This window comes from Oncorhynchus masou, chromosome 12 (assembly GCF_036934945.1).
Source record: "Oncorhynchus masou masou isolate Uvic2021 chromosome 12, UVic_Omas_1.1, whole genome shotgun sequence".
NCBI classification, from domain to species: domain Eukaryota; kingdom Metazoa; phylum Chordata; class Actinopteri; order Salmoniformes; family Salmonidae; genus Oncorhynchus; species Oncorhynchus masou.
Window position 1 is genome coordinate 61790908 of NC_088223.1, and position 20540 is coordinate 61811447.

The window sequence follows — 20540 nt, forward strand, 5'->3', positions numbered from 1 at the left end:
TAAACTGCTGATGTGCTGGGTCATATGCTGTGGTTCACAGGCAATATAAAGTACTTTGTCATGTTGTATCTAACTACCTACTAACAATATATTGGTGATCATAATATATAAGGACAAGAAATAGTTTTATTTCCAATTTTGCAAATTAACATTTAAACAAAATATTGCGGTCAAACGTGTATTGTTGACAGGCATGGGTTATTGTCCATGGTAGTCAGCTTGTTCTAAGTTAATGGCCCGCAATTAAATTGACCATAACATTCTTACCAAATTAATTATTCTACTAACACATAAATATTGGTTAAACAGTTAATGATTTATATTGATTAAGGATGTGCCCTTGCGAGGCCATGAAAAAAGCCACTTCGTCATTGCACTAGTGGGGAATGAGCCTCACTACTTTTCCTCTGGTTAGTAATCAGATCACTGTTCAAAGACAAAACCCTGTTGTGACTATTTATTTTAAACAACAGTGCAAAGCTCTACATCACTGTGCCTGTGAGATGCATGTTATTGGAGTCTTAACATTTTCCATGGAGGAATGGTTAGTGCCATCTGTGGCATTCAGTTTCTAGTTTCTGTAGAATTTGTTATTCGATACATATGCAGCATTTATTAACAACCTGTGGGTATGACCTTTCAACTTAAACCATGTCATGCACATTTTTTTTATTTTTTTTTACCTTTATTTAACTAGGCAAGTCAGTTAAGAACAAATTCTTATTTTCAATGACGGCCTAGGAACAGTGGGTTAACTGCCTGTTCAGGGGCAGAACGACAGATTTTGTACCTTGTCAGCTTGGGGATTTGAACTTGCAACCTTTCGGTTACTAGTCCAATGCTCTAACCACTAGGCTACACTGCAATTTTACTGATCTGTTTTGGGATCTGTTTTGGGTAAACAGTCTGCAACGTTGACATACACATCATCACCAAAGCCCTCAAGTTATCACCTAATTATAACTGCGACTCAGAGCTCAGTATTAACCTAAAAGTCTATGGTATAAACTGTACACCCAACCTAGGCTAAGTGAATGGAAATAATATGTAGTTAACTTGCTAGTAAAAAGAACTCAACAGCTTAGAAAAAAACATCAACATACTGATCAGATTGAATGTCATACATAACTATACACCCACATTCATTCATACCTATTTGGTCAAAATATGTGTCCATCCAGTAACTATTTTCTCAGCTTCAAAACCATTTGCAGACATTTCTGACCTCAAAACCTATTTGGAATATGTCAAGTAGAAATAAACAGAAAATTGCTTAAATAGCATGTCTTTTTTCTTTTTCAATTCTCCACCTCGCTTTCACAACAAAAAAACTAATTGAGCATATTAGCTACTTGTTTTATCCTATTAATTAATAATTTAGTGTACTTATTACTTTACAATAAACTAAAGCATTAATACTGGATGTAGTTAAGCCGATATGCAATAGCATACTTGTGAGGGATTATTTGATGATCATTATATGTTACAGTACTCTTGACCCTGGTAGCAGAGATCAGTGAAGTAAAGTATGGCTATAGTGAGGTGGTCTCAGAGATAAATAGAGGACTCATTTATATATGTGCCATTATAGCATGTGTGACAGCATGGGCAGTGCCATTGAGGCTACAACCCATAGGAATCCCCATCCTTTTGAAAACGTTGATTACTTTAAAATGGCAGAAGCATGGTGGAAGCCCTTAATGATGCTGCCCATGCTAAACAGCCTTTTAGCCACTAGAGGCCTCTGTTATTGTCTATGGGTGGTCTGAAACAGAGGCAGCACGTCTTTTTGATGCATAGACAACATAGGGTTCTGACCATAGACATATACATTCATATTCTTATTCTATTTCTATGGGTCTGACCCTGTACGACCTCAGCTGTTGGAGCAGCAGTGAGATGGAACATCCAAAGGCCAATACATGGTTTCTACAGACACTTGGTGGTTGCGTTGCTTTCTACAGGAGTGTGTCATGTTAAGCAGGAATGTGTGACACAGCAAGTCCCCTGCAGTGCAGTCTATTAGTTATGGGCATGGCACCTTATCGTTGTGAGGCCACAGTCCTTAGCCTTACTCTATAAGCCCCCTGTCAAACAAAGGTCTGAACGGGAGTGATGGAGCGGGTGGGCGAGCCAGCCCTCTCAGTGGAGGAGGCAGAGCGATTGGTCACGTCTCTCTGTAGCTCCTCCACCCTCTTCTGAAGCTCCGCCCGCTTGGCCAGCAGCTCCTTGTAGCGCTGGTGAACAGGCTCCTGGGAAGAAGGTACACAAAAAGTAGTCGTCAGCACTAGAACATAACTATGCTAAAACAAGCATATAAACTGCCATTTATACTCATACTAACAACACAACAGTAAAAATGTAGTCCCCCCACAAATTATGCAGCCACCCCCGGCCAATTGAGATACCGTGTTTTGACTAACAGAACCTGCCTTGGGCCAATCATTGTAATTTTGTAAATGTCGGATCTTTATGGCAAATCAAATCAAATTTTATTTTATTTGTCACATACACATGGGTAGCAGATGTTAATGCGAGTGTAGCGAAATACTTGTGCTTCAGGTTCTGACAATGCAGTAATAACCAACGAGTAATCTAACCTAACAATTTCACAACAACTACCTTATACACACAAGTGTAAAGGGATGAAGAATATGTATATAAAAATATATGAATGAGTGATGGTACAGAACGGCATAGGCAAGATGCAGTAGATGGTATCGAGTACAGTATATACATATGAGATGAGTAATGTAGGGTATGTAAACATTATATTAAGTAGCATTGTTTAAAGTGGCTAGTGATACATTTTTTACATCAATTTTTCCATTATTACAGTGGCTGGAGTTGAGTCAGTATGTTGGCAGCAGCCACTCAAAGTTAGTGATGGCTGTTTAACATTCTGATGGCCTTGAGATAAAAGCTGTTTTTCAGTCTCTCGGTCCCCGCTTTGATGCACCTGTACTGACCTCGCCTTCTGGATGATAGCGGGGTGAACAGGCTTTGGCTCAGGTGGTTGTTGTCCTTGATGATCTTTATGACCTTCCTGTGACATTGGGTGGTGTAGGTGTCCTGGAGGGCAGGTAGTTTGCCCCCGGTGATGCGCTGTGCAGACCACACTACCCTCTGGAGAACTTTGCGGTTGTGGGCGGAGCAGTTGCCGTACCAGGCAGTGATACAGCCCGACAAGATGCTCTCGATTGTGCATCTGTAAAAGTTTGTGAGTGCTTTTGGTGACAAGCTGAATTTCTTCAGCCTTCCTGAGGTTGAAGAGGCGCTGCTGCGCCTTCTTCACCACGCTGTCTGTGTGGGTGGACCAATTCAGTTTGTCCGTGATGTGTACGCCGAGGAACTTAAAATGTACTACCCTCTCCACTACTGTCCCGTCGATGTGGATAGGGGGGTGCTCCCTCTGCTGTTTCCTGAAGTCCACGATCATCTCCTTTGTTTTGTTGACGTTGAGTGCGAGGTTATTTTCCTGACACCAACACCGAGGGCCCCCACCTCCTCCGTGTATGCCTTCTCGTCGTTGTTGGTAATCAAGCCTACCACTGTAGTGTGGTCTGCAAACTTGATGATTGAGTTGGAGGCGTGCATGGCCACGCAGTCGTGGGTGAACAGGGAGTACAGGAGAGTGCTCAGAACGCACCCTTGTGGGGCCCAGTGTTGAGGACCAGCGGGGTGGAGATGTTGTTACCTACCCACACCCCCTGGGGGCGACCCCTCAGAAAGTCCAGTAACCTGTTGCAAAGGGCGGGGTCTAGACCCAGGGTCTTGAGCTTGATGACGAGTTTGGAGGGTACTATGGTGTTAAATGCTGAGCTGTAGTCGATGAACAGCATTGTCATAGGTATTCCTCTTGTCCAGATGGGTTAGGGCAGTGTGCAGTGTGGTTGCGATTGCGTTGTCTATGGACCTATTGGGGCGGTAAGCAAATTTGAGTGGGTCTAGGGTGTCAGGTAGGGTGGAGGTGGTCATTGACTAGTCTCTCAAAGCACTTCATGATGAAGGAAGTGAGTGCTACGGGGCAGTAGTCATTTAGCTCAGTTACCGTAGCTTTCTTGGGAACAGAAACAATGGTGGCCCTCTTGAAGCATGTGGGAACAGCAGACTGGGATAAGATTGATAGAATATGTCCGTAAACACACCAGCCAGCTGGTCTGCGCATGCTCTGAGGACGCGGCTGGGGATGCCGTCTGGGCCTGCAGCATTGTGAGGGTTAAAACCTGTTGGGGCGAGGGTTAAAACCTGTTGGGGCAAGGCGTTCCCCTCAGGGAAAGGCGTTCCCCTCTCCGTCATGTTGGGAGTCAACAGAAATACAAAATTACAACATAAATATTCCCTTACCTTTGATGATCTTTCATCAGAATGTAGTGCAAGGAGTCCTAGTTCCACAATAAATCGTTGTTTTGTTCCATAATGTCCAATACTAGTGTCCAAGCTGCATTTGCTATCACTTTCAGCTCACGTTTCCAAAAACTGACTGCTGGTCCAAGATAACTTGCATGAAAACTTCCAAAAGATATATTCCAGGTCGAATAAACTGGTCAAACTAAGTACAGAATCAATCTTCAGGATGTTATAATCATATATATCCAATAACATTCCAACCGGATCATTCGTTTTCATCTGGGGCTGATTGGAACAGCCGTAGCACTCACAGAGAAATGCGCCACAGCAAAATGGCATTCTGTTGCGACACCGACTATTTTCCCTCCCATTAGGTCAAAGTTCACAGCAAATGCTCCATTACACTTTCTACTGAATGAGGACATCGAGTGGAAGGCATAGGAAGTGTTTCCAGATCCATAACTTGTTGGGAAGGGAGGGGGCGATGATGTCAAAGTTGCCCCAACTTTCAGAATTTCAAAACTTGTTTGGAAGATTGCCTGCCCTATGAGTTCTGTTATACTCACAGACATAATTCAAACAGTTTTAGAAACTTCAGAGTGTTTTCTATCCAATAGCAATAATAATATGCATATATTAGCAATCTAGGACAGAGTTTGATGCAGTTCACTATGGGCACGCAATTCATCCAAAGTGAAAATACTGCCCCCTATCCACAACAAGTTTTAACATGTTTAGAAGTTTTACTCACGTCGGCTGCAGTAAAGGAAAGTCTGCAGGGTTTGGTAGCGGGCCATGTCAGTGGCACTGTATTGTCTTCAAAGCGAGCAAAGAAGTTTAGTCTGTCCGGGAGCAAGACGCCCTGGTCCGAGACGGGGCTGGTTTTCTTTTTGTAATCCATGATTGACTGTAGACCCTGCCACATACCTCTTGTGTCTGAGCCGTTGAATTGCGACTCTACTTTGTCCCTATACTGACTTGTTTGATTGCCTTGCTGATGGAATAGCTACACTGTTTGTATTCAGTAATGTTTCCGGTCAACTTGCCCTGGTTAAAAGCAGTGTTTCACGCTTTCAGTTTCGCACGAATGCTTCCATCAATCCACGGTTTCTGGTTTGGGATATTATTATTATTATTTATTTTTTTACCCCTTTTTCTCCCCAATTTCATGGTATCCAATTGTTAGTAGCTACTATCTTGTCTCATCGCTACAACGCCCGTACGGGCTCGGGAGAGACAAAGATTGAAAGTCATGCGTCCTCCGATACACTACCCAAACAAGCCGCACTGCTTCTAACACAGCGCGCATCCAACCCGGAAGCCAGCCGCACCAATGTGTCAGAGGAAACACCGTGCACCTGGCAACCTTGATTAGCGTGCACTGTGCCGGCCCGACCACAGGAGTCGCTGGTGCGCGATGAGACAAAGATATCCCTACCGGCCAAACCCTCCCTAACCCGGACGACGCTAGGCCAATTGTGCGTCGTCCCACGGACATCCCGGTCGCGGCCAGTTACGACACAGCCTGGGAGCAAACCCAGAGTCTCTGGTGGCACAGCTGGCGCTGCAGTACAGAGCCCTTAACCCCTGCGCCACCCGGGAGGCCCGGTTTGGGAATGTTTTAATAGTTGCTGTGGGTATGACATCGCCGATGCACTTGCTAATAAACTTGCTCACCGAATCAGCGTATTTGTCAATGTTGTTGTTTGACGCAATGCGGAACATATCCCAATCCACGTGATCGAAGCAATCTTGAAGCATGGAATCAGATTGGTTGGACCAGCGCTCAACAGACCTGAGCGCAGACCTGAAATCAGGCCAGTGCTGTAGGAGATATTGCGTGTGACTAATATACTAACTGGCAGAGAGAGATCCATAATCCCCTCCTCAATTTCATTCAGAGGGACAATTATTCAAGATAGCATAAATATTACTACTATCAACATCATTACTACTACTATGAAAGTGAGGTAGTTTGCCCAGACCTGTGGCCTCATGCGAGGGTTCCAGCGGATGTAGTATCCCACCCAGAGCTCCAGGTGGCGCATGCTGACCACTGGGAACAGCACATGGTTGGAATAGTTGACATAAAGAGGGTTGGTGAACTCCTCTAGCTGGCTGTTGATGTAGGCCCACAGAGAAACTGTCTTCTTAGGCAGCTCCTGCAGAACAATTAGATGTATGAGATGTTGGTTTTAACATTAGCAAATAAAACATATCCATTAGCATATTCCTATTAGCACTGTTATGACAACTGTGTATGAAATGTCATCCATGAGAGACAGTCAAATAAAAATTGAGTTTAGTTTCAGGTTTTCTAAATTGCACTCCATCCAAGTGGTGTTTAAACCTAACATAGTCTGCACTCTCACCTCCTTCACCCTTTGCTGTTCACTGTTACACATGAATGTCCCAAACAGGCAGCTGTACATGTGGTCCAGGATGGTGACCAGGAAGTACTCGTTGTACTCAAAGGCTGCAGGAAACTAGACAGGAACAGTTAAATTATAATCCATATACGATCAGGAGAATCCAGAGGGATTATGTACATCAGTAAATCATCCCGTGTGTAATGTGCACTTTATTACTAAGCCTGGAATTTTTTCTGCTCAGGTCACATAACTACCCATCAACACCCCCTACCAGTGATGTCCCTCACCTGTCGGGTAATCTGCCACACACAGTCAATGAACTGCAGGAAGACAGGCGAGCGGTCTGCGTCTGTGTGGTTCTTATCCCCATGACCGATCCTCTGGAAGGAGAGTGGGGAAGGAGGGAGAAGAACAGAAAGTCAAGTGACCGTAATGGCTGAACAAAACACAAGAAGTGTAAAGCTGTGCCATGGCGATGGTTGACCCATGTGAGTCAGGAAATTAGGCAGTTTCAAACCATTTTAACTTCTCTTACCACATTAGAATGTCCCGAGCATTTCCAAAACGTAAATGAATAATCAAAAGAAGGTGTCCCAAGTGTTCTAGCTTGGTATAAGGAACATTACACAGTGAGAGGGAGTAAAGGCTTATTTACTAGCTGGAAGCGGTGGCCAAAGCTCAGCCACTCTTTCTCCAGCAGCACCTGGAAGCCGCGGATGGTGCGGTAGTGTCCGTCCAGCATCAGCATGGCCAGGGAGGTGAGCTGGGCAGTACGGTCCCATCCATCACTGCAGTGAACTACCACTGAAGTCTTCCCAGACTCCACCTTGTCTGCAATACGCAGCGCCCCAGCCAGGATCAGCTACACAGGGCACAGACAGACAGGTTCAACAAATAACCTCAACCTTGATTTTTTTTCTCTCCCTTCTGTCCTCACCTTGATGTGCTCCAGCCAATGAGTGGACTCGAGGTTGGAGAGCCAATGGGACTCCTCGATGTTGGGATAGACCACCTCCTTCAGCTTGCGCAGTGACTCTCTCATCACATGGATGTTGTGGATGTCCAAGAACACCAGCTCTGCATTCTGATAGGCATCCTCACTCTCATAGCCACCCCCTTTCATCTGAGGAGAACGCAGGGAATGTAGTCATCTCTTGGAATTGAATATACTCTTTGAATAACACTGAATAGTTTTCATACTTATGGAATATAATTATCTGTGAGAGGAGATCAAAATCAAATCCAAATAAAACAACACTATGGGTTGCGCATTGAACTGTATAGGCACTGTGTGTGGGAAATGCACTTTGACGCAAAATAAAACGTGATTATTATTACTAACTACATACCTTGTTGGCGGCAGCATTGACGCTAGGCCTGGCATCGAAGATGAAGAGCTTGTGGGACTGAGCGTTGGCATCCATGATGGCCTGGAGGTACTTCTCATCGTCTTTGCTACGCTTGCCGTTGACCCCGACCATGGGCTGACTACAGCGGGTCACTGTGGCCTGGCTCTCTGGGTGAATCCACGACAGCACCTGCAGAGCCACAGCAGAGGCATTGGCACGGACAGTAACACAAGACTGCAGGTACTACATCAGCGTGGTACAACAACAGCGTACTACTACAGAGGTACCGCAGACAGTTAAAGAGTGGGGACAGTGTGAAGTGTAGATGCTAACTCACAGGTATCCTGCCCTTGGCTCTGAAGGCAGCCACTCTCTTCAACTCCTCATCTGGTATGTTGACAGGCACCACCAGGTTTGATGGGTAAGTGTCACACACTTCGTAGTGATCATTCACTTTAGTTATCCTCCAGCTCTCGTTGGGTATTCCCTACACACACATACGAGTATAAATTTTTTTTTAAACAACTTATACCTAAAGCCCAGATTTTTAAAATCTTCCAAATACCTGTCTTTTGTATTCCGCTTGAGCATCATACACTTTCCAGCCATTTTCAGGATAGACCTGCCCATACTCAAAGGCAAAGATTGGCTGTGGATGACAGAGGGAAAAACAGAGGGCCTTTATAGTACACAGTTGCAGACCATGAGCAACAGACCTAGTGACTCACTCACCAAACCATTGGAAACAGGAAAGGCAAATTTCATCAGGATCTCAAAAATGGACTTCCTGAGTGAGTCCTCCATCTGCTTGTGTGCAAACCGCAGATTACGGATATCCTGAGGAGACAGAGTGACAGGTCACTGTAACCATTGTCATTTACACTCAGAGAAAGAAGAAGCACTAGAATGCAGTGATTAGAGTCTGAAGTATAAGACAAATAAGAAAAGTGCCTGTTCTCTTTGAGAGCAACAAAGAGATTATATATTAGTATAAACAGCAGGTAAGGGATGTTCCAGACATTTTTTTGGTGGTCACTGCTCACCTTGCAGACCAGCCCGTAGGAGACCTCACCACGGCTCGATGCACCTCCTATCTTCTCCACACGGCTCACTACCCCCAGGGGCAAGTCCAGCACAAACGCTGGTTCCTAGGAGACAAAGGAAATAATAAGAACACTGATTTGACCTCCTGAAGAGTGGAATGGAGACAAATCGAAAGCTGAAAAGCATACCCTGTCCATGCATCTAAAGAACAGTCTATAGTTGGTGACAGTCAATGTCCCCCTCAGTGCACCGATGTAAGGACAGATGTAAGTGACGTCTTTGGCTGTTTGAAAATACAAAACAAAAGTTTAAGCAGGTCATTCCATTAAACCCAAAATAACCCATAGCTGGGGGGTGGGGGAAATGACCTACCCATGTCTTGCACAATTTCCTTTGGTAGTAACTGTGGTTCTTCTTTGTTTGAATCCCTGAGCACCTGTATATAAAACAATATCCAATGTTTAGGTAAAACATACAGAGTAGCCAACAGCACAAATCAAGTTGATTATTTTTACTTAAACACCAACCAAATCTTTGAGGGAAGAAAGACTATACCTTGGCAGCAGCTTTAGGTCTGCCCTGAAATCATTAGGAGAAAAGCAAGAGGGTTAACCGCAGACATGTTTAAGATGCTATTGCTACATTAGTAGAACTGAATCTATGTAAAGTTGTAGGTGAAAAGCCATGTACCAACCCGTAGTTCTGGGGAGAACTCTGTTGAGGTGGACACATTGTCAGAAGACATCGCATAGGGGGTCTTGGCAGCGTGAGTGGACCGGTCAGAACGAGACGTGGACGTACTGTCAACAGAATTGCAGAATAATTGTACTATAGGATAATGACCAGTGATAAATAATACCATACCAAAATTGCTTGTTCATTTGACAGCCGTGTTCGCTAAAGCAGAAACTAAATGGCTGGCACCTAGCCCAGGGGACTGGAGAATAGATCCACTCTGTATGTTACAGACCCTCTCTGGTTTCCAGTCCCCTGGGCTATTTGTACCCAGACTAGATGGCTGTGGAATCTGACATTATGTCTAGCTAACTAGATAACGTTAGTCGTATAAACTAAGGCTGCTATGTTGGGCCAACTGTTTACCTTCTCGGGCTGCCTGCTATAGCAACTTTTGTAACCCGAATCTGCCAGTAAGTTTTAGCTGATACTTCAACATCTTTCATTGAAATACACTAGTATAATTCAATATCTTCCCTGTCGACATTTTTCGCCATATTTAGATAGCATGTACTTAGACAACTATAAAAGCTTCTGTCAATCGACTACACAGGGAGCTAGTTGAACGAGCCCCACCTGGACAATGAATCAACGCTGGCCTGCCTTGACGAGGATTGCTTCGAACCCAGACTGTCGATGCTTCCACTCTTCTCCATGGTAAATCTTAGTAAAGTTTTCAAATATATGAATTTGAGGCGATTGGGCAGATATCTACATGCAACTGTTTTGATTCCGTCCTTGGTGAAAAGTAAATCCCAGGTACAGACAGGAAGCTGCCATCTTTTCCCAGAGTCCCCAATCCATAATAAACAAGGGAGTGGTGTTTGGAGTTAGGGGTAGCGCCCCCTGCCGCCATTACTGGTTATTACATGTAGCCCAACACTATCTTCCTCATGAACAACAGCAACATGCTTCAGATTAGAGATTTTTAAAGATAAATATGTGGAGAGAAGGTGAAGATGTGGATTGAGAAAGGACACGTACTCAATACATTGTGTGAACAATATTTTACTTGTCCACAACTATCAATTAAGAACAAATGTAAATATCCAGTGCATGATGTTAACATGTAGATTCAGAATTCACAGAATTATCTCTATTATTTGGAAATAGGAAAATGCAAACATACATACTGTACAGTACATCAACATAATAACTGAATATAGCTGTAACAAAAACAAAAAGCATATAGACCCTATGCCATTTGTACCTGTCACACATTCAAAGAGCAATGTCCAAAGGGTGAGATGATCAGTCCCAGATTTAGACCAAACCCTGAAAACAACGTTTGGGGTTATGCAGGCAATACAGGGAATCCCCAAAGTGGTGGTAACGCCAATTCAACCATTTACATGTTAAGAAAAATCTGTGCGCTATCAACTAGTACATTTATAACAACAAATATACAGTTTTACAGTGTTATGTATTCCAATCACTAACATTGTTATATACACAATACCACAAAGTATATATTATCAATCCAGCAGTTTCTCACATTGAAGGCAACTTAGACAAAGTAAGGCAAGCTTGTAACATTCTGCTTATAATGTACATGTTTTGACCTGGTAACACTCAATACCTGCCTGTAAAGATTCACACAAAGTTCAAATATCATTGATAGAAACTCCAGGCAAAGGGGGGGGGACAAATCATTTTAAAAATGAGATCAAAGCCATCAGTATTGTCTTCTACAATGATGCGCAATCAATCCTTTTCTGCCTCCCCCTGCTATCTGCATTGTGTTGCTCTATACCTGCTGCAATGTGACACACTCTAATGATCATTTAGATATCTGTATCAGCAACAACACCACACAACAACCTGTAAAATAGGTGTATTTTCAGGGGGAGTTAATACATTACTGATGATGTAGTTGTTAGTTTGGCTTGCTGTGTCCTAGAGCTGGGCCGGAGGGCTACCATTGGTCTCATCGTCCCTTCCCTGCTCTGTCTTTCCATCCTATCCATTCTGCTCTTCCTGTAGCTTCTCAAACTCTGCATCTAGATAATCCAGAGAATGGTTTCCCGGCTTGTGAGAGACCCTGCCCCACTGTTCTCTATTGCTGGCCACGGTGTCATACAGCTCTGCCGACCCGGGGAACAGGTCTTGGAGGAGTCTGCAGGAGAAGAGAGCAAAGCCGGGAGGAAAGTATAGTCAGACTCAAGCTAAGGAGGGACCACTAATATGCATATACAACACACAACAGTTGTTATTGTCTGAGTTAACAATTACACCACTCATCTAGATATGGGTGTTACAGATCAGTCAGAGGCTCACTTGTAGATGGGCATGGCTATGTGCTCCATGAAGCCTGTCTGTAGCTCTGGGATGTAGGCCTTCTCTCTGTCCATCATCTCACTGGGACGGTTCCCCATAGCCTTCTCCTGCAGCCACAAGCACAGAGACACACACACACAGGACATTGTAAAGGTACCTGTACTACATGGACACAGAGAACAATATGATGGATACAATTTTTGGCATTCATAAAAAGTTACATACATACCAGATCTCCTTGAGAAAAGAATTCCTTGTAAATGAGTCCCTGTCACAAAAACAAACATGAGTTTCATGTTAGCATACTACATGGAGACCATCTTACTAACAATAATAAAATAGATGTAAATGCAATAAGGAGGAGGGGTGAACACAGTTGGTTTAGTGGCGGCAGGTAGCCTCAAGGTTAGAGCATTGGGCCAGTAACCGAAAGGTTGCAGGTTTGAATACCGGAGCCAACAAGGTGAAGGATTTTTTTAATCTGTCGCTGTACCCTTGAGCAAGGCACTTAACCCTAATGGCTCCAGGGGTGCAACCCCACTTCCTGCAGGTGTCTCAGGGGGAATTTGAATATCCCCCAAAAAAACATTTCCATTACACACGAGTATAAAAGGACAAATATAAGCACCCCCAAAATTCTTATTAGAGGAGTCAGATCTGAGTGGGTACTTACTGCGATCTTCCAGGTGGTCTTCCAGTCTTTGGTCTGGTCAGAGAGGTCACATGAGGTCATGATCAGGCACAGTAGCAGGTTATGGTGCTGAGGTTCTTTGGTGTTGTAGCCCACTGGAAGACAAAACAGACAATATGATCTAATTTAATTTTTATTTAACGTTTATTTAACAGTGGGGTGGCAGGTAGCCTAGTGGTTAGAGTGTTGGGCCAGTAACCGAAAGGCTGCTAGATCGAATCCCCGAGCTGACAATGACTGCCTACCCTGGCCAAACCGTAACCCGGACCAATTGTGCCCCGCCCTATGGAATTCTTAGTCACGGCCGGCTGTGATACAGCCTGGAATCGACCCAGGGTCTGTTGTAATGCTTTGACCACTGCATCACTCAGGAGCTCTACTAAGAAATGGAAGAGCTGTAGAAATGAAGATCTACCTTCCTACCGCTCACAAGACACTCAGACAGGATGTATGGGCCGGGGGATGACTTACCATCTGCCATTTTCTGTAGATCCTTCAGGATCCGTAGGTGATGAGCCAAGTCTGTGGCCAGGATGATGTCCCTCATCAGGTCAAGCATCCTCTGGTAGTCCTGGCAACCAAAAACACAACACAGAAACAGAGTCAAAATAGTACAAAACCAACTAGAAAAGAGGAATGTTCTTACATTGCCTTTGTCTTACCTTTCTGGAGAACTTCTCAAAGATATTGCAGCCCTGGGTGTTGAGGATGGCAATCGCCTGAGCAAAGTGGTGTCTCTGGAAATGAAAGCCAATAGTCAGTGGTGAGGCTGCAATTACATTTTATATCCACTAGAGGACAGCAAATACCTAGTGCGCAATCAACTCTCATGTTTTTACCTTTTACCTTTAAATGAAGGACACACATAATACATTTATGTTCATGATACTTTGTGTTTACCTCCAGCACAGATCCCTCAGAACTATACAGGCCAGCCAACACAGATTTCTGGAGAAGAGAAGACAAAACTGATTGTTTTTGTAATGCATGCTTCTGTGGCAGTTTGTGTGACTCCAGTAAGCAAAATTATGTTTATTTGTTGGTCATTGATTCTATTGCTAAATTTAAAGGGAAACTCCGCCACTTTTATCATTTGGGTTGTTATTAAGAAGTATTTATTAATGTCTTACACAGTGTGCAGTATTATGATTTCATGTATATTGACTGTTTAATGATGAGCAAAATTGGAAATTGTTTGTGAAGTTTTCAAGTAGAATCTCTGAGATGACTAATAAAAGTTTTTATGGACAGTCATGTTCAGCTATCTATATAACTCATCTGCAGTTTTCTGATCATATTGGAACAGCCTGATATATGTTTTGTGGTAATTTGTCAAATCCGTCACAATTGATGTATAACAAGCCCAAAATGTGGTTTCTAAAATCTGATTATATTTGGCTGTTTTCACTGCATAACATTTAGAAGTTGTCCTATTTCAGTTTTAGAAAAACAAACTCATTCGTATCAGCATACAGAAATCAAAAGTGGTAATCAAAGTAGTTTTTACCCGTAATGCAGTTGATTGATGAGGATGACATCAACGTATTGGGGTTGACAGATTCTGACCCCAACATAGTGTGGAATACACATATAAACAATAGCCTAAATGTAGAATCATTTTGCTGTGGAACAATGAGGAGATTCTTGGGGGGAAACGGTGCAGTGGTTTTACATCATGCTGTCTTGGCTGAGCTCCTGTGTCAAGCACTGGGAAACGGACTCCAACATCTCAGAAGAGGTAAGGTCTGGTCTTTTCGTTTAGCTAGTGGCTGGTAGCTGGATGGCTATAGAGATTAGCCCTGAATCACTAGGAGTGGTGCAGTGCAGACCAATTTATTGGCTGCGTATGAAGAGCTCTCTGAAGCGCAAGAAGTATGAATGCTTTGACTTTTGCGGAGGCCGCATCTCAGTAAACGCTGTACGGCCACTGCAGATGATGGATTGACCATGCATAGCCTTTTAGTCTGGGCTTGCTAGCCAGCTAAGCTAACTGCAGACTGGGAAATGCATTGCATCCTGGGAGGTGAAATGCACCCTGGGAATTGTAGTATACGGTACATGAGGGCAAAACAGAAGCAACCTGTTAAGGCTCGGGACAATACTGCCCCCTTTGGATGAATTGCGTGCCCATAGTAAACTGAAAACAAATCTGTCCAAAATTGCTAATATATACATATAATAATTATTATTGAATAGAAAACACTCTAAAGCTTCTAAAACCAATTGAATTATGTCTGTAAGTATAGCAGAACTCACGGGGCAGCCAATCTCCCAAACTAGTTTTGTCATCCAGAAAGTTGGGGCAACTTTGACGTCATCGCCCCCACCCTTCCCAACCAGCTATGGATCTGGGAATAGTTTCTATGTCTTCCGCGAGATGTCCTCTATCAGTAGAGCGTTTAATTGTGCCCCGCGAGCTTTGACCCTTTGGCAGGCAAAATAGTGAGTGTCGTGAGAAAATACATGCGCTTTCGGGCGCGCGTTGGGCACAGAGCTCCCTTAGTTCCAACTTGGATGAGAAGAAGTCAGATTGTCCGGTTGAATTGAGAATTGTTTTGTACTTTAATAACATCCTAAAGCTTGATTCTGCACTTAGTTTGACCAGTTAAGTCGACATATAATATGTAATTTTGAAGTTTTGATGTGCAACTGTTCGGGACCAGAAGTCATTTTGGATGCATTTCAGCTGGAACTTGTCGCATATGCTAATACAAAGACACACGACTTGAAACCAAACGATGTATTGGGTAATTATGACTCCTTCCACTACATTCTGATCAAAGACCATCAAAGGTAAGGGAATATTTATGTTGTAATTTTGTGTTTCTGTTGACTCCAATGTGTATTGCTGTTATCTGGCGTTATCTGGCGGAGCTATCTATAATTTCTCCGGACATTTTTTAGCATTTTCTGAACATGGCGTCAATGTAAACGGAGATTTATGGATATAAATAGCATATTATTGAAAAAAACATAAATGTACTGTGTAACATGTCCTATTACTGTCATCTGATGAAGATTTTCAAAAGGTTAGTGAATTATTTTTCTTTTAATCCTGCGTTTTTGATTGCATCTTTTGTTCGACAAAATGGCTACATATCGTCTGTGTCTTTGTGGTGGTTTGACATACATATGTGCTATGTTTTCGCCGTAAAACATTTTAGAAATCTGACTCGCTGGGTAGATGAACAAGGTGTTTATCTTTCATTTGAGCTATTGGACTTGTTAATGTGTGGAGGTTAAATATTTCAAATAATATTTTTGCATTCTGTGCGCCACTTTTTGAGTTGAGCGGGGGTGTCACACCCTGACCATAGTTTGCTTTCTATGTTTATATGTTTTGTTTGGTCAGGGTGTGATATGAGTGGGCATTCTATGTTTCATGTCTAGTTTGTCTAGTTCTATGTTTGGCCTGATATGGTTCTCAATCAGAGGCAGGTGTGATTCATTGTCTCTGATTGGGAACCATATTTAGGTAGCCTGTTTGGTGTTGGGTTTTGTGGGTGATTGTTCCTGTCTCTGCGTTTGCACCAGATAGGGCTGTTTTTTTTTTTGTTGGTTTTCCACGTTTATTGTTTTGTAGTGTTCATGTTTATCTGTTTTTATTAAACATGAATCAATATAACCACGCTGTGTTTTGGTCCTCCTCTACTTCACCACAGGAAAACCCTGACGGGGGTGCCCTTGGGGAACGTGTAGCGTGAACACGTTAAAAACATTAAGAACACCTGCTCTTTCCGTAACAGACTGACCAGGTGAATCCAGGTGAACGCTATGATCCCTTATTGATGTCACCTGTAAAATCCACTTCAATCAGTGTAGATGAAGGGGAGGAAACAGGTTGAAGAAGGATTTGTAAGCCTTGAGACAATTGATGTGTACCATGCAGAGGGTGAATGGGCAAGACAAAATATTTAAGTGCCTTTGAACAGTGTATGGTAGTAGGTGCCAGGCGCACCAGTTTGAGTGTGTCAAGACCTGTAATGCTGCTGGGTTTTTCACACTGAACAGTTTCCCATGTGTATCAAGAATGGTCCACCACCCAAAGGACGTCCAGCCAACTTGACACAACTTAGGGAGGCTTTGAAGTCCACATGGGCCAGCATCCCTGTGGAACACTTTCGACACCTTGTAGAGTCCATGCCCCGTCAAACTGAGGCAGTTCTGAGGGCAAAAGGGGGTGCAACTCAATATTAGGATGGTGTTCCTAATGTTTTGTACACTCAGTGTATACAGGTACTTACAGCACAATAACTGGTTATAAAGTGGTGGAATTGTCCTTCAAATTGCAAATACATTCTCAATGAAGCATTATATCACAATGTTTAAATCAATTTAATATAGGAAAGAGGAGCCAACTAAAAGTGGCAGCGATGATGTTCAAAGTAGTCCAAGCTACAAAATAAACCAACAGACCACTTCAAATACAATAACTCTCATTAACGGTTACAGAATTTTGTTTTGACTGTGATATGTTATTGTTTATCTACCTTAGTTGAATGCACTGACTGTAAGTCACTCTGGATAAGCACGTCTGATGAATGAACTAAATGTAAATTGTAACAGCATTCTTCCTCCTCTTCTGAGGAGGAGTAGTGAGAAGGATCGGAGGACCAATGCTCAGCGTGGTAAGTGTCCATAACGTTTATTTTAAGACAAACTGAACACTATGAAATACAAAACCAATAAATGTGAACATGAACAAAACAGTACCGTGTGGCAACAAACACTCACACGGAAACAAACACCCACAAACCAAAAGTGAAACCCAAGCTGCCTAAGTATGATTCTCAATCAGAGACCACTAACGACACCTGCCTCTGATTGAGAACCATACTAGACTGAACTCAAAACCCCAACATAGAAAAACACACATAGACTGCCCACCCCAACTCACACCCTGGCCATACTAAATAAAGACAAAACAAAGGAAATAAAGGTCAGAACGTGACATAAATGTAGAAACAAACACCTCCTGGATATTATTATAATGAGCTCAGTCCCCAAATAAGTACAAATTTGAACAGATCCTAGGCCATGTAGGCCATGTTTCACAAGTTGAACAGCATAGTACAGTACGGCACAGTTCAGTACTGAAGAGCACAGTAGAGTACGGTACAGTGCAGTTTAATTCAGTAGAATAGAGTACAGTTTAGTAGAGTACATTAGAATAAAGTAGGGTACAATACACTACATTATACTGTGCTAAACTGTACTCTACTGTACTTAGCTATACTTTACTTTTCCTTACTTTACTGTACTGTACTCTACTGTGCTATACTGTAATGTGCCGGACCGGACCAAATCTATGTTTGGGCCAAATATAGGCCAGTTCGAACCAGACGTGTCCGGATGTTGAATTGAAGGCTAGTCCGGACCAGAACAAATCTGAACCAAACATAGACGTCTATGACCTACTTTGGTGGATGTTGAAATCAAGGCTTGTCGGGACGGCACCAAAAACAATACAAAATAAAGACGGTTGGTCCGGACAGGACCAAAAAAAGACATCCAAAAGATGTCGGCGTCAAACTGTGCTTAGTGGGCAATAGAACAGTCTGTCTGTGTGTTTGTGGTATGAGGGATCTTACCGATGCCACCTGGAAGGAGTTGTTGGTCCCTCTGTGGTCCAAGTCATGACACATGCAGGACACAAAAAGCGCAAACATCTCGATGTCCCTGAAAGAGGACGCTGCAGTGTGAGTTGAAGTGTTCATGAGGGTGTTTCACTTTATCGTAACAACGTTTTTAAATGCATTTCTCTGTGTGTTCTTACTCTAGGTAGTTGGATAGCTCCAGGTTCTTGCAGAGGAGGTAGCAGAAATGAGAGACTGAGAACGCGTGCATCCAGTTGTGATATGGAGGATCCCTGTAGCCTCTCTTCACCATCAGACAAAACCTGGCCAGCGTGTTCATGTTGATCTTGTAGGTGTTTATGAAGCCCATGTCCTCAAACATGCTGATCACGGCCTAGGAACAGGAGGCATAATCGAGAGACATGAGAAAACAGAAATAATACACACTACCAGTGTCACACTACCAGTGTGTTGACTGTCTCACTGTGGGTGTGCTATCTTCTGACAGGGAGCGAGGTGTGTAGGTGAAGCTGGAGAATCTGGGGTGTATTTCCCCTACAGCCTGGATGCCCACAGTCAGTAGCCGGGTCACTTCCTCGTCTGACACCTGAGAGACAGGGTCAAAGGTCAGGACATTAACTGCCAAATATAACAAAATGGCTGGATCTGCATTCATAGATTGAAGAGATAAGTTGAATAGGTTGAAGAAGAACTCTGATTGGATGCGTTACCATCATGTGGTACTTCATCATCTCATTGGCCAGCTGACTCCTAAACTGTGCTTCATCGACCCTCTTATACAGGAGGGACTGAGGAACAGAAAGCACAGGAGTCATTCAGCATGATGACAATATTGTTGATGACAAATTATTGTTAAACAATTTATCAATATCCACAGTAAGGATGATAACTTTAACTTTTTGGTATTTATTATTGTTCTAATTCAAGTGAACAGGAGCGTTCATAGTACAACGACAACTACAAAAAGAGTGGGGAACAATTACAAGAGCTATCGTTTGGATCACTTTCAAAGCGATTTCTTTTCCATATCCCTTTGATGATAAAAAATTGACAACCAATCGAAAAAGCATTCTCTTTAAGTTTTCTTGGTTCTAGGTGCGCGGGGCTGCTCGGGGAAGAGAAACGGCTGAGTGCATGGTAAGCTTGCCTGAATAACTGGGCATGTGTGAGCATATTGGTGGCCACATTAATTATAGGACGACTTGGGAGAATGATGATCCACGACAAACAGCGCATGAGAAGGCCATATTTTACAAGTTTGTACCATATTTTACAATACATTCTGACAAAATATACACTATGACTGGCCTGCTAATATGCCTTTCTGGACCTTGTAAACGGTTGAGAATAGACCAATAACTAATCGAAAGGGTTGCATAATCAATGACATGATGTAAAAGATGTGCAGGCTAAACAGCGTTTGTTGTTGAATTACTACATTTAAATATGAGTTTCAATATTACATGTGCACCACCATTCAAAAGTTTGGAGTCACTTACAAATTTCCTTGTTTTTGAAAGAAAAGCAAATTTTTTTTTGTCCATTAAAATAACACAAAATTGATCAGACTAATGACTATTGTAGCTGGAAACGGCTGATTTTTAATGGAAGATCTACATAGGCGTACAAAGGCCCATTATCAGCAACCATCACTCCTGTGTTCCAATGGCACGTTGTGTTAGCTAATCCAAGTTGATCATTTTAAAAGGCTAATTGATCATTAGAAAACCCTTTTGCAATTATGTTAGCACAGCTGAAAACTGCTATTCTGATTAAAGAAGCAATAAAATTGGCCTTCTTTAGACTAGTTGAGTATCTGGAGCATCAGCATTTGTGGGTTCTATTACAGGCTCAAAATGGCCAGAAACAAAGAACTTTCTTCTGCTACTCTATTCTTCTTCTGAGAAATGAAGGCTATTCCATGCGAGAAATTGCCAAGAAACTGAAAATCTCGTACAGCGCTGTGTACTACTCCCTTCACAGAACAGCACAAACTGGCTCTAACCAGAATAGAAAAAGGAGTGGGAGGCCCCGGTGCACAACTGAGCAAGAGGACAAGTATGTTAGAGTGTCTAGTTTGAGAAACAGACGCCTCACAAGTCCTCAACTGGTAGCTTCATTAAAT

At 42.9% G+C, this 20540-nt stretch overlaps 2 protein-coding genes across 2 annotated transcripts in view; both read right to left on the reverse strand.

The window, feature by feature from the left end:
• Positions 1-106: 106 nt before the first annotated feature.
• On the reverse strand, positions 107-10649 carry LOC135550583 (myotubularin-related protein 2). The gene is made up of 16 exons (XM_064981525.1): positions 10427-10649; positions 9810-9915; positions 9671-9694; positions 9488-9551; positions 9304-9398; positions 9115-9219; positions 8804-8908; positions 8637-8720; positions 8409-8558; positions 8072-8260; positions 7660-7845; positions 7378-7584; positions 7010-7102; positions 6723-6836; positions 6336-6512; positions 107-2252 (listed from the first exon to the last, which is right to left on the reverse strand). The coding sequence occupies exons 1-16, from the start codon at positions 10504-10506 to the stop codon at positions 2091-2093; spliced, it is 1941 nt and encodes a 646-aa protein (XP_064837597.1). The 5' UTR covers positions 10507-10649; the 3' UTR covers positions 107-2090.
• A 221-nt stretch (positions 10650-10870) lies between these two features.
• Positions 10871-20540, reverse strand: part of LOC135550585 (cGMP-dependent 3',5'-cyclic phosphodiesterase-like) — a 48816-nt gene continuing 39146 nt past the window's right edge. Inside the window, exons 19-29 of the mRNA XM_064981530.1 lie at positions 19126-19203; positions 18879-19001; positions 18595-18788; positions 18410-18497; positions 13719-13766; positions 13481-13555; positions 13290-13389; positions 12801-12913; positions 12357-12395; positions 12128-12234; positions 10871-11966 (exon numbers count right to left, since the gene is read on the reverse strand). Coding sequence (XP_064837602.1) covers positions 11810-11966; positions 12128-12234; positions 12357-12395; positions 12801-12913; positions 13290-13389; positions 13481-13555; positions 13719-13766; positions 18410-18497; positions 18595-18788; positions 18879-19001; positions 19126-19203 — 1122 coding nt within the window. The 3' untranslated portion in view covers positions 10871-11809. The remainder of the gene's footprint in view (positions 11967-12127; positions 12235-12356; positions 12396-12800; positions 12914-13289; positions 13390-13480; positions 13556-13718; positions 13767-18409; positions 18498-18594; positions 18789-18878; positions 19002-19125; positions 19204-20540) is intronic.